General features: G+C 48.0%; 1 protein-coding gene across 8 annotated transcripts in view; it reads left to right on the top strand.

Annotated features, from left to right (window-relative positions):
* The window catches only part of st18 (ST18 C2H2C-type zinc finger transcription factor), a 35,234-nt gene extending 23,200 nt beyond the window's left edge, over window positions 1-12,034 (top strand). For 4 of the 8 annotated variants that reach the window (XM_057055939.1, XM_057055945.1, XM_057055946.1 and 1 more), the window contains 16 exons: window positions 248-928; window positions 1,356-1,490; window positions 2,229-2,319; window positions 2,393-2,485; window positions 2,956-3,164; window positions 3,364-3,563; window positions 5,315-5,554; window positions 6,261-6,370; window positions 6,952-7,014; window positions 7,236-7,304; window positions 7,422-7,484; window positions 7,733-7,813; window positions 8,941-9,162; window positions 9,305-9,390; window positions 9,511-9,614; window positions 9,724-12,034. In XM_057055939.1, coding sequence (XP_056911919.1) covers window positions 248-928; window positions 1,356-1,490; window positions 2,229-2,319; window positions 2,393-2,485; window positions 2,956-3,164; window positions 3,364-3,563; window positions 5,315-5,554; window positions 6,261-6,370; window positions 6,952-7,014; window positions 7,236-7,304; window positions 7,422-7,484; window positions 7,733-7,813; window positions 8,941-9,162; window positions 9,305-9,390; window positions 9,511-9,614; window positions 9,724-10,089 — 2,813 coding nt within the window. In that variant the 3' untranslated portion in view covers window positions 10,090-12,034. Of the gene's footprint in view, window positions 1-247; window positions 929-1,355; window positions 1,491-2,228; window positions 2,320-2,392; window positions 2,486-2,955; window positions 3,165-3,363; window positions 3,564-5,314; window positions 5,555-6,260; window positions 6,371-6,951; window positions 7,015-7,235; window positions 7,305-7,421; window positions 7,485-7,732; window positions 7,814-8,940; window positions 9,163-9,304; window positions 9,391-9,510; window positions 9,615-9,720 lie in introns of all 8 variants that reach the window. The other 4 variants (XM_057055942.1, XM_057055943.1, XM_057055944.1 and 1 more) reach the window with 4 other exon arrangements.
* Window positions 12,035-12,335: the final 301 nt, after the last annotated feature.

Genomic DNA, 12,335 nt, shown 5'->3' on the forward strand with positions numbered 1-12,335 from the left:
CTCCAGGTTTTATGTCGGGCCGGCGAAATGAAGGGTTTTTATATGTTATTTAAGATTTCTTCCAGTTTTGGCGTGTTTTTGACTTATTAATCCTCCAGAAGGTTGTCAAAGAAAACATGTTTTTCTCCCAGCATATTAATTTTCTGAGAAAGTAAGACAGAATCTAAAACCTTTACAGGATTTGGCGAAGATTATCCGCCGCGTTCTCCTCAAACACGTGAAATCATTTGTGTTTTTGTTGTCTCAGATGGAAATTTGCGAGCGGTCAACGGAGTTGCCCACAAACATTACGAGCTGGCGGCGAAGTCCGGCGATTCCGCCGGCTGGTCGGAAGTGACCTCCAGCGGCTCCCCGCAGTGCGAACCGGACGCCACCGAGCACCTGGTGGACGAGGACGAGGAGGAGCTCCTTGACAATGAAGAAGAACACCAAAGTCAAGACAGGATGAGCGGCGCGTCGTCGCCGCCGTCGCAGTACGACGAGGAGAGGGAGGTGGAGTGGGAGCCCCTGTCCCTCGCCGCCAAGGTCAACGGGAGTCTCCCCGAGACCCCCGAAGACCTGACCGGAGGGAACGGCCACATCAAAGAAGAGCCTCCCTCCGACCTGAGCGGGCTGATGGGCAGGGCGGGCGTGTTCCAGGTGGAGTCTTTCAGATACAGGCCTCTGCCCGCCGAGGAGGACAGCAAGGGCGAGGCGGAGCGGCCGCCGCGGCTCGACGGCTGGGCCCTGGGCCTCCACGAGATGAGCCGAGGGCGGGTGAACTTCAGCCTGCTGGAGCAGGCCATCGCCCTGCAGACGGAGCAGAGGCAGGCCCTGCACCACGCCTACAGGGAGATGGACCGCTTCCTGATGGAGCAGATGAGCCACGAGAGGAGGCACCAGAGGATGATGGAGATGGACGGCAGGCTGAGCTACCACGGAGGGAAAGGTAACCGTCCAGATGGAGGCAAAAAAGGAAACAACAATAAGATAAGCGCCCGCCGAATCATTTGATTTGGACGATGGGGCGCTTTAAAAACATTAAAAAGAAGAAAAGAAGCATATGCGGCGGGGTGGGAGGAGGAAATCCTCTTTGGTGCCGAAAACATTTTGGCACAAAGTAATAAATAAACAGACTAAAATAAAGAAGCGTTTTTCCCGATGCAACTACTCAGAATATTGGATTTTGCCCGGAATCAGCCGGATATTTAACCGTGACCATAAGTCTTAAATCCCCCTAAAGTACCTCTCGTGGTTCTTGCGATGACCGCAGCTAAATGTGTAATCCAGGGTGTAATCTTTCGATGGACGGGCATTAAGACGCGGACGTGCGCCGCGCCCCGCTGCAGATTAAGAGATGCGTTTTGTTCCCGCAGAGTCTCCACGTGCGGATAAGAAGGACGTCAAGTGTCCGACGCCAGGCTGCGACGGCACGGGTCACGTGACCGGCCTGTACCCGCATCACAGGAGCCTGTCTGGGTGTCCCCACAAAGTCAGGGTCCCTCCGGAGAGTAAGTAGAGCACCGGTTGGTTGGGGGCTCCTCCTGCACAACTCAAAGATTCGCACGGCACTTTTCAAACGAACGCAGGCTCGTTCGGCCCCGTTGCTTGTCGTCGTGTGTGAATATTGAATCCCCCTCCCCCACATTGGCGATTGTTAAGTCATTTCAATAAAACTCACCAAACATTGGGACATTAAACAGCAATGTTACAAAAGGAACAGAAAAAGTAATTAACTTTTTCAAAAAAGCGCGTGCTCTCAGTCTGGAGGCAGTATTTGCAAATCAAAGGGCTAGCTAGCGCAGCATTCAAAAATAAATAGACAACTCCTACAAACTAATTGGAGAACGCGCTCAGAGAAGAAGTTTCTAAGGATACAGCGCGGAACCTTTAACGGCGCGGTTGTTTTGAAGAATGTAATCAGCTGTCTTATTACGCTCTTCTTTGCACTAAGCTATTTACATTTCAGCCACATTACAGAATTCCTCACAATGTGGGAGCCTTTTACTGCGGGGTTTTTGTTTTTTTTCTGTCTTTGGAGGATCTTTGCTCTGTAGGCATTAATGCACCAACCAGTATTTAAGTCGTTTAATGCGCTAATTTTATTCCCAAAAGTGCTGCATATGTATTTATCGTTGTTTATTCTCTCCGCTTTTGTCTTTCCCTGCTGAATGATGTGTTTTCTTTTTGGTTTTCTTAATATCCTGGACGCGTTTGTCTTCTTATCTCCTCTGTCCCTCCCTCCTCAGTCCTGGCCATGCACGAGAATGTCCTCAAGTGCCCGACGCCCGGGTGCACAGGGAGAGGTCACGTCAACAGCAACCGTAGCACCCACCGCAGGTGCGTCCCGCTACAAAACCTGCACCTTGTTTCCAATATCAAGCTAATGTGTCTGTTTCCCCCCCCAAAATAGCCTCTCGGGCTGTCCCATCGCCGCTGCAGTGAAGGTCTCCAAACCTCAGGAAGAGAGCCTGAAATGCAGACAGACGCCTGACCGCTCGCCAAGGTATACTGCCAGATAACCCCCCCCCCAAAAAAAAACATTAAACCGGCAAATAAAGTTCCATCCTCAAGTTGTTAAAGCTTTAAAGGGCTTATGCGAAAATGTGATGGGGCGAAGGGGGGTTGAATGTTTTTTTTTCCTCACTGATCCCAGCAGAATGCAGCCGATTTCAAGCCTTCCAAGCAGGCATAAGCAACCGTTGCTGCTCCTGTGAGTTCTTCTCTATTAGAGACGATAAAAGAGCAGAACTCTTTGTTCCCCGTGGATATATCACGGGCAGGATGCCCACTCCTACTATATTAATTAGTCTGGCAACCTGGCTGGGGATCTACAACACATCAGATCCCAGACTCTATGTGTACAAAAGCACTGGCGTCCCCAAATGCCTCGGAACAATGTCTATACTTAACGGCTTAATATGAGTTTGCTCTCCTGCAAGTTGGGCGCGCTAAAGGCCTCCGTCTCCTCCGCAGAGCCGTCGGCTTGATGAAGAAGTTGGAGATGAACCAGCTGAACTACAGGCTGTCTCATCCGGCAGCGGCGCTGCAGAGCACCCTGGCCAAAGACATGGACAAGTACAGCCGCATCCGCTTTGATTACGCCAGCTTTGATGCGCAGGTCTTCGGCAAACAGCCTCTGATGGGCGCCAACCCGGAGCAGGAAATGTCGCCGTTTTCCGACTGTGAGCCTCTTTTTTTGTTTAGACTAGGCGGACGATGTTTAGCCGAATCTATATGCAAAGGGTGGGATTTGCTGCATTTATTTCCAGGGTTTTTGCATGGGTAATTGTGGCTAAAACCCACAAATATCGCTTTAATACGTTTGAGTGGAACACCTGGTGTCTCTGTAACTAAATTATTCACTAATTATTTGTCTTTTAGCACCTCAACAGTATCCTGGCTTCCTCGCTGCTCCAGGTGGCTGCTTGCCCACCTCTGGTCATCACAGCCCGTCGAGTCAATTCAAAAAAGACGACGGCCTCCAAGCCTCGGCAGCCACCGCCGCCATCCTCAACCTCTCCACCCGCTACCAGAAGAACACGGAGGCTGTCGCCGGCCGGCCCCTGGCAGCCCCCGCAAAGGTAATCAAATTAGACCCACTTGGAACGGTATTTAACGTGGTCATTTTAAAGGAACTCTGATTTGTGTATAAAAAGGGAAGACATCAAAAAAAAAGAAAGAAAAAAGGCTGAATTTGGCAACGGGAGCTCGGCGCTCTGATGGCAGGCAAACAAGGAGGTCTTCCTCCATAAACCTTTTAATGTAAACAAATGAAAATTAGTGTAATCACATCAAAAGGCAAAACACAATCAGCTTCCCCCCCCCCCCACCCTGCATATTTTTTTAATAAAACATGTGGCGGCGTGTTTTCGCTTCGCCATCAGCTGGCACGTAAAGACCCTGAACTGGTGTCTGAAACTGCGGCGGGCGCGGCGCAGATGGCGGAGGATTTTCTCCCGCTTCGTTATGTGATCCAGCATAGGCCGCGCGTCTACACCAGGCGCTCTTTAAAGGCATTTTCCGGGATTAAGCCAATCAGCTCGAGGAGTTAACACTGGAAAAGTTTAATTCGCTCAAAATCCAAACTCTCTTTGGAAAGGCGGCGTTCCAGCAGCGCCCGGCTCCCTCCGCGCTCGCGCTATGATTAATGCTGAGCGCGTTCTGTGGGATACATACGTGCGCTGCAGATGATTCAAGGTCTCCACACCTACACAGCACAGATCCTTGTCTCCCAGCTTGTGGAGCTGAGAACGTGGCCCCGTACCAGGTAGCAGCCCACTGAATGAATAAAACAGTGTTAGCAAGTTAATCATCTGCTCTCATTTACAGCTTAGTTGTCTTGGAAAGAGGTAAAAAGCAGAACAGCTTTCAAAGCAGGAAAAAAAGGCTCCATATTTAAAGTGTTATATTCTTTAGCCTGCATATGTGCGTCGCACATGGAAATTTATGCAGACGACAAAATAGCTGTGGCCTTTTGAGCGTGAATACACGCTTATTTAACTTGAATTATTCCATTAAATAATAGTTTTAAATTCCTTTAAAAAAAAAAAAAAAAAAAAAATCCAGTCCAGAGTTTTCGTCTTTAGGCTGAAACCATAATTAAGATGTCGATATTTCACCCAAAGGCAGAGTGACACCGGCGTTATTTCGATTAGGTACACACATCATCAAGTGGTGGGATAATTAAAGTGGACAGCCGCGTTCAACGCGCATGTAAATTATCCCCTTTAATTAATTTTTTTTGAAAGGAAAAAAGCTCCCCCTCTGTTAGAACCAAATAATAATGATGTATAGGCCTAAATGCAACATATGCATGGAGTAATTGGTTCCATTTATGGGGAGGGATTTCAGCCTTTAATGAGGGAAAACTTTTAATGCCCTGAAACCGTCATCACGCTATTGAACGTCTGCGCGGAGACGACACACACATCTGTCAGCCAGGAAACTTATGCCACATTAAGCTTTTTAATTTTTGCCATAATAATGATGACCTAAAACCCACCGACCAACCCACCCCCACCCGTCCACTCCACCCCCCTCCCCCACAGCTGCCATCTTGGTTGTGTGTCCTAGAAAACACATGACACAGCTGTCACAGAGAACTACACAAAAGTCAATTGTGTGTGTGTGTGTGTGTGTGTGTGTGTGTGTGTGTGTGTGTGTGTGTGTGTGGCAGAATTAACACTGGCTTAGTGCGGTGCCTCGTCTGGAGCGAGATAACCGCGGCGTGCACGATTTAAACGCATTGTTTGTTAAAAATTGGCTTTAATGTTCGGTGCTGGCGTGTATTGTGGCGAGACGTGCGCGGTGTTTAAAGCCTCCGTGCCCGCAGGATATGCTCATCGAAGTGGACGAGAACGGCACCCTGGACTTGAGCATGAAGAAGTGCAAAGAGAACGTCAAGACGCAGGCGAGGACGCCTCCCGGGGACTCACTGGGCCCTTCCGAGGCCGCGGCGGCCAAAGGTGGGAGCCTGCTGATTGGCCCCGCCTTCTACCAGCCCCTGTGTGACAGAGACAGCTGGGAGAGCCCCCTCAACTTCAGCAAAGCACACATTTTACACGACCCAGAGGTGAGAGTTCGCCAAAAACACCCGCGACCGACACCGGCGACGTCTGATAACATTAGAACATCATTTCCTGCCATAGAAAGGTCCCCCCGTGCGGCGGCTGAGTGACTCGTCTTGCACTTATTAGCATCTTTGAGATTCCCCAACAGCCTCTTTGAATGGCTCAGCTTTGACAAATGTCAACCATTTTGGAACTGTTGCACACGAATCCCCCGAGCAGCAGCACCTTCAGTTTGATCTTTAAAGCTTCTTTTTTTCTTTTTTTATTCCTTTATCTTTTTTTTTAGCACCGTTGCTAATCTGGTCTACACATGCTGTTCTTGCCCGGGGGCCCCGAATCGATCTAAATGTGGGTTTAAAGGTTTAAAGGTCCCCTTTTATTTTACGATCTCACAGGTATCATTTGTAGCCGATATCTCTCATCCCATTTGACCTGCTTTCAGATCAGAAAATCCACATGTACTGACTAAACATGATAAATACTACATGGATTAAGTGTGACTTTAAATCAATGTATGCTTTTCTACTGTATGAGTATCCTTATGCATAATCTCTTCCCACTGCACTCCAGCCCCCCGGGGCTAGTGTTCTTTAAGAGTATTATGCAGGATTTCTCATTAATTATTCACTTTTAGGTCACAGTAGATCACGGTCAGGTCTACTTTTTACTGTTAAAGGCATTTTTTTCCCACTTTTTCTTCTCCCCCAGGAGGATTACGACGGCGTCTCCCTGGAGGACCAGCACTATAAAGGAGACGGCAGCATGCTAAGTCCCAAAGCCAAGGCGCTACTCCGAGATTCAAAGAAAGAGCTTTTGAGGTACGCGACATTAAAGGGCGAAACACCTTGAGACATCTTCATTCGGCCACTTGTGAATAACCTGGGCCTCCGTTTAGTTGGCGCCAGCTCGGCGTTTTTGGCCACAAAAGGCCGAAAACAGGCGTCTGTTTGAACGGGACAGTCTGAGTTGACCCTGAAGCTCACTCTGTTACCTATCACTGTAACCGATATGTCTGCAGGTTCATGTGGAGCACAGATGTGCTGGAAAGTGAGTTTCCTCCATGTATGTCACGTACAAGCTTCCAACTCTTGTAGCTAGCCTGCATGCTCTGCCGCGTCTCCACAGTAGGACCCTGTAGTTCTCGCAGCACAGCACCTCCTCAGCGCCACTCGGGCAGCGTTCCGCCGAATGTCCGGCAGCATAATCACGACTTCTCTACTAAACTTCCCGCTATACTAACTCTTTAACGCCCGTGGAAGGGCTGTCAGTGCATAAAAAAAACAAGTCGACACAGAAAGAGAGAGATAATAACACACACAAAAAAAAGAGTTGAAGCTCAGCAGAACGTCTGTGGGATGCAGAGTAATCCGTGCATTGAGTGCTTTGTGCTCTTCCGCAGTTGTCCGACCCCGGGCTGTGACGGCAGCGGCCACGTGACGGGCAATTATGCATCCCATCGGAGGTACTGTAATTAATTACACCCAGCAACAGCAGCTAGAACATGTGAGAGATACATGAGGAGGAAACCGGGTTGTTTTTGCTGCTAAAACTTGTCAAAAAATGTAAAAAAAAAACAGGAGCGAGGATGCGTAAATGCGCAGCGAGACATTGTATTAGGATTGTTGAATTGGGCTGTGATCAAAGAGTGCGTTGAAATGACTGTTAGCTCTTTATCCTCTCCAGTGTGTCTGGATGTCCCCTGGCTGACAAGACGCTCAAATCGCTGATGGCAGCCAACGCTCAGGAACTGAAGTACGTGTTTGTGTCGCTAACGGATCCCTCGCGTCGCGCTCGTTTTCCTGCCCCCCCCCGCCTGAGGTCACCGCTCACCCTCTTCTCTCGCCCCCCCTCCCCTCCCCTCCCCCGCAGGTGCCCGACGCCCGGTTGCGACGGATCCGGACACGTGACGGGGAACTACGCCTCGCACAGAAGGTAACGGCGAGAACGTAGCTGCTCGGCGTTGACACAGATGGCGGAGGTCTCACTCTGCGCCGCGAACGCGCCGCGCTCGTCAAGTTCCTGGAGTTTATTGATTTATTTGGCCGCCTCTCTCTCTCCCTCGTACGGGCAGATTATCCGGCCGACACTCGGAGGCAGATTTGCCTTAAACTCTGTAGATCGGTGGCGCTAACTCCCGGATTGTTTCTGTCTCCTTTTGTCTCCCCGCGTCGCCGCCGTAGTTTGTCAGGGTGCCCACGTGCCAGGAAGGGAGGACTGAAGCTGACGCCAAACAAGGACGACAAAGATGAGCAAGAGCTTAAGTAAGAGACTTCTTTTTTTTTTTTTTTTTTTTGCTGTCACGTCCTCTTGTTTCACAAATAAAACAAGAAGATATTGTGAACGTGCGCATGTTTTCAGGCCTGGGAAGGGGGGTGGGGGGGTTGTACCTGCAGGCCATTAAGTTAAACAAAGAAAATAATACTTCTCCTCTCGTAACATTAGTGAATTATTTTACAGGGATTAGCCGTGTGTTTTGCGGGATTTCCCCCCCCCCTTTCCTGACTGAATATCTGGCTTGTTACTTTGCCCACTGAGTGCTTTCTTCATAATTATAGTATCTAAAGAAAACCCCCGAACGGACGCCGTTGAATCACTTTGCAGCTTAACCGCCGCCGGCGAAAGTGCGATTAAAGCAGAATAATGTAATTGATTTGAGTTGGAATCCAAAGTCAGATACGGGAGCCTTTGTTTACTTCTACATCTGGACACAGATTTTTATTTATTTTTTTCTTTTTAATTACTAATGCAAGGGTCACGAGCTTAGGAATTAGACTGGAATAGATCTCATACACATTAAGAGAGAAAGGGCGAGGGGTGGGGGAGGGGCCGGGAGCAACTGTCCCTAGATTATTGTAAATAGGGGGCCATATGGCGTGCCTCCATTGTCCCGGTGCCGTGCATCCAGCCACCTACCTGTGCTCGCTGGATGTAATGGCGCCGGTGTTGTTTTGGCCCTCTCGGTGCTGCGACGGAGCGCCCAAACGGGCTTTTCTTTCTCTCTTTTTCGACCTTTCACCTTTATCGATAAGAGAAAGGGTCGCCCGCCTCCAAATTGCCTTCTCCAATAGGCGACAATTACGTGTAATTCGTGTCACTCCATTACTGACCTGCAGAAAACAGGGCTCCAGCCTCGCTGATGGTGCTCTCCAAACATCCCGGCGCCGCTCCGCCTCAAGTTTTCACGGATTAGTAACTTATAGCCGAAGCGATTATTCCCAGTTTGGACCACTTTGTTTTTAATCAGCATTTGCCTGGATTAATCAACCTAATGGTTAACGGCTCTTCCGGTCCAGTTGTCGAGAGGCGAGCGTTTTAACCACGCCGACGCCGTGTTTTTGTCTCGTTCGGGATCTGTTCCGCCCCCTCAACGTCACCCTCTCTTCGCTAGGTGTCCGGTGATGGGCTGTGACGGCCAGGGCCACATATCGGGAAAATACACGTCCCATCGCAGCGCCGGCAGCTGTCCGCTCGCTGCCAAGAGGCAGAAGGAGTCGTCCATCAACGGGCTGCCCTTTGCCTGGAAGGCCAGTAAACAGGAACTGCCCCATTGTCCCCTGCCTGGCTGCAACGGCCTCGGACATGCCAATAATGTGTTTGCCACTCACAGAAGGTGAGCTCCATTGTCTCCCAGTTTATCAGCGCGCACTTCTGCCAGGCTTCACGCTGGCTTGCTTGGAACGGCTCTTCCTTCGTTTCTGCATTCATATTTACGTTTTTTTTCCCCTCCCCTTCCCCTGAAACCCCACGGCCAGCTTATCGGGGTGCCCGCTGAACGCGCACAATATTAAGAAAAAGCACTCGGAGGAAGAGATGACTATCAAACTGAAGGCCAGCAGCGGTAAGCTAGCGGAGACGCTTCAGACAAACGGCGGATAATCGAGCTGACGGCTGGTTTTGTGCGGGAAATGTGGATGTTTTCAGTTGCAACGTGGAAAATGAGACGCTGTCCTTCACGCAGGTGTCGAAAACAAAGAGGACATCAAACATCTGGATCATGAAATCGAGGATCTGAATGAATCCAACATGAAGATCGAGGCGGACATGATGCAGCTTCAAACGCAGGTAAATATCCAGTCTGAGGTCTGGACGCGAGCGCGAGATCCTCAGTCAGTCTGAATCTGCCGGTTTCTCTCCTCCTCCTCCTTCCTCTTGTCCTTCTGTACGAAAGCAGATTTCTTCTATGGAATGTAACCTGAAGACGATAGAGGAGGAGAACAAGATGATCGAACAGCACAACGACAGCCTTCTGAAGGAGCTCGCTCGCCTCAGCCAAGCTCTCATCAACAGTCTAACGGACATTCAGTTGCCTCAGATGGTACGCTCGTCCCCCCGCTGCCCTGTCCCTCGCTCTGCCGCGCTGCCTTCACTGACGGTCCGCTCTCTTCTTCCATTGCAGGGCCCCATCAGCGAGCATAATTTTGAGGCTTACGTGAAGACTTTAACCGATATGTACAACAACTCGGAGCACGAATACTCTCCAGAGTGCAAGGCCCTCTTGGATAATATCAAACAGGCCATCAAGGGCATCCACGTGTAAGCTGTGGAGCGGCCCAGAGGTTCCTTCCGCTCGGTGTGGTTCTGCTCGAGAGCTCTGCTGTCCTGGAGAGCGCCGGCTCGGTTGGCTGCACGGACGAGACGAGGCTTTCGGAAATGTGTCTGGCATCCTCCACCCCCCCCCCCACCCTCCCCCAACCCATAAATGCACTGAGAAAAATTACCAGCCAGATTTGTAAAACGCTTTCACTCCCTCTGAGTTCACTCGTCTACCCCGGTGAGGTCGTGACCCCCCTCTTGCACTTAATCATTTCGTATGGTTTGCTTGATTTTAATCTGTATGTGTTCCTGTTCATTCTTATGATATCACTATTTATTATTATATTTGTTCATCAGCGTATTTATTTCCCCGATTTTTATTTATTTCCAGAGTTAATATTTGAGAAATCTGACTTTCTGCACATTGTAAATTACATATAAGCACATTCCGTGGCATAATATCGCCATCTAGCGTTGAAAATTATTATTATTATTATTATTATTATTAATGTTATTAATTATTATCATCACTTCAAAGTAAAATCCTACCAAAATAACACTGATTTTTATGCGTTAATTTTGCTTTGTTATTGGAAACTGAATGTATAGGAAGACAGAGTGAAAACTGAGATGGGGAAAAAAAAATGCAATGTAACTGTACTGTACCTTTCTCCTTTCACGACGTCCGAATGCAACCAGGAAGAGAAACGGAGCACAAACGTGGGATCTTTGGGGGCGTTTGTGTGCAACACGAAGGGGGGAAAAAAATAATATGAGAATTCCACTTTGTCACGATGTCTTTTTTAAATATAGATACTGTATTAAACTGCCTTCTGTGCACACATTTTGAAGTGTGCATATAGTATGTGCCTAAATGTATATGAATCCATAAAAAAATATACGAGTACTATGTTTTGTGGTAGGACAGTATTACGTGGATGGTGTATTATACAGTCCAATTATTTTCATAGAGGGGAACCTGATGACTGTTTGAATACTGTTGTCTGAGTAGCCGTCATCTCAAAAGACAGGTTTTCAAAATCTCCAACAGGTCCGGGGTTTGTTTTCAACTTTGTTGGCATGGAGAGGGAAAAGGAGGCGAGAAGAACCTCCTGTTTTAACTTCTAACAAGCCTTAAACCAGTCTTACACAATATTTTTGCCATGCTTGGGGCAGATTTGAACAGCAGCTACTTCAACACAGAATTGGTCGCAACATCTGGGTTCGATACCTTAAATGTCTGAAAGAAATGAAGATCGAGGGCAAAACAGAGCCGGGCGATGGTTGCTGGCGAATCCGCTGTTAGTTTGCATCAAAAGCACTTTGTATTTTTGAATGATTTGTGTTTTAAATTCACCACACTGCCCTTGAGCCCAGCAGGAGGAGGGATAACGGGAGGCCGTGGTGGCGCAGATCCGCTTTACACTTCAGTCACAGGAGGAAAATGATGGACGAGAGCAAAGAGAAGACATGTAGCCCATCGGACGCCACCAAGAATCTAAAAATGGAACAGCAGAAGAGCCAAAATCCAGAAAAATTAGACCCTATTTTATCCAAATAATCAACGTTTTGAAGAGGTGTCACCTTCAGAAATTGAATCACATTCTTTAAAACCAACAATCCTTTATTTATTATTAATTTATCATGTAAAGAACCTATACCACACATTGTTTGCTCAGGAAGTTTTGTGAATATTTATTCCCCCCACCCCACAACCCCCCCACCCCGTTAGTATTTGATGTTTTGTATTGTGAAATGCTTTTACGTGGAACAATATTAGTACGATATCAAATTGTATTGTATTTCCTTTTCTTTAATTCAAATGTAATGCTTTGTTTTTCATTTGACGTAGTTTGTAAATTCAAACTTTACTTTTACTCTTTCATAATAAACAGATATGCGCTGTGTTGTACAGTTTGTGTATGGTAGAAATAAACTTTTCAAACCTTTGTGCAGTTTTTCCACATCCAATATTCAAGCCGAACAGATCGAGATCGTTTCCCTGTGCATCACCGCCCCCTCGTGGTCGAAATGGCGTATTGCTGGAGTCTGCGCCATCAACACAAAATGGCAAAATAACTGTTTGCATTTGTAGTTTTAACACCCTCCATCCAATCTGCGGTGCTGCAGTTATGCTGAGGGACAGAGTAGCATTTAAAAGATATTTACCTCTTTTTTTACCTCTCCTGTGATGTTGCTTAAGATTATGTAACGGTCTGTCATTGAAATTCAGTAACACCTAACCACAAG

Source organism: Takifugu flavidus, chromosome 15, assembly GCF_003711565.1.
Source record: "Takifugu flavidus isolate HTHZ2018 chromosome 15, ASM371156v2, whole genome shotgun sequence".
NCBI lineage: Eukaryota > Metazoa > Chordata > Actinopteri > Tetraodontiformes > Tetraodontidae > Takifugu > Takifugu flavidus.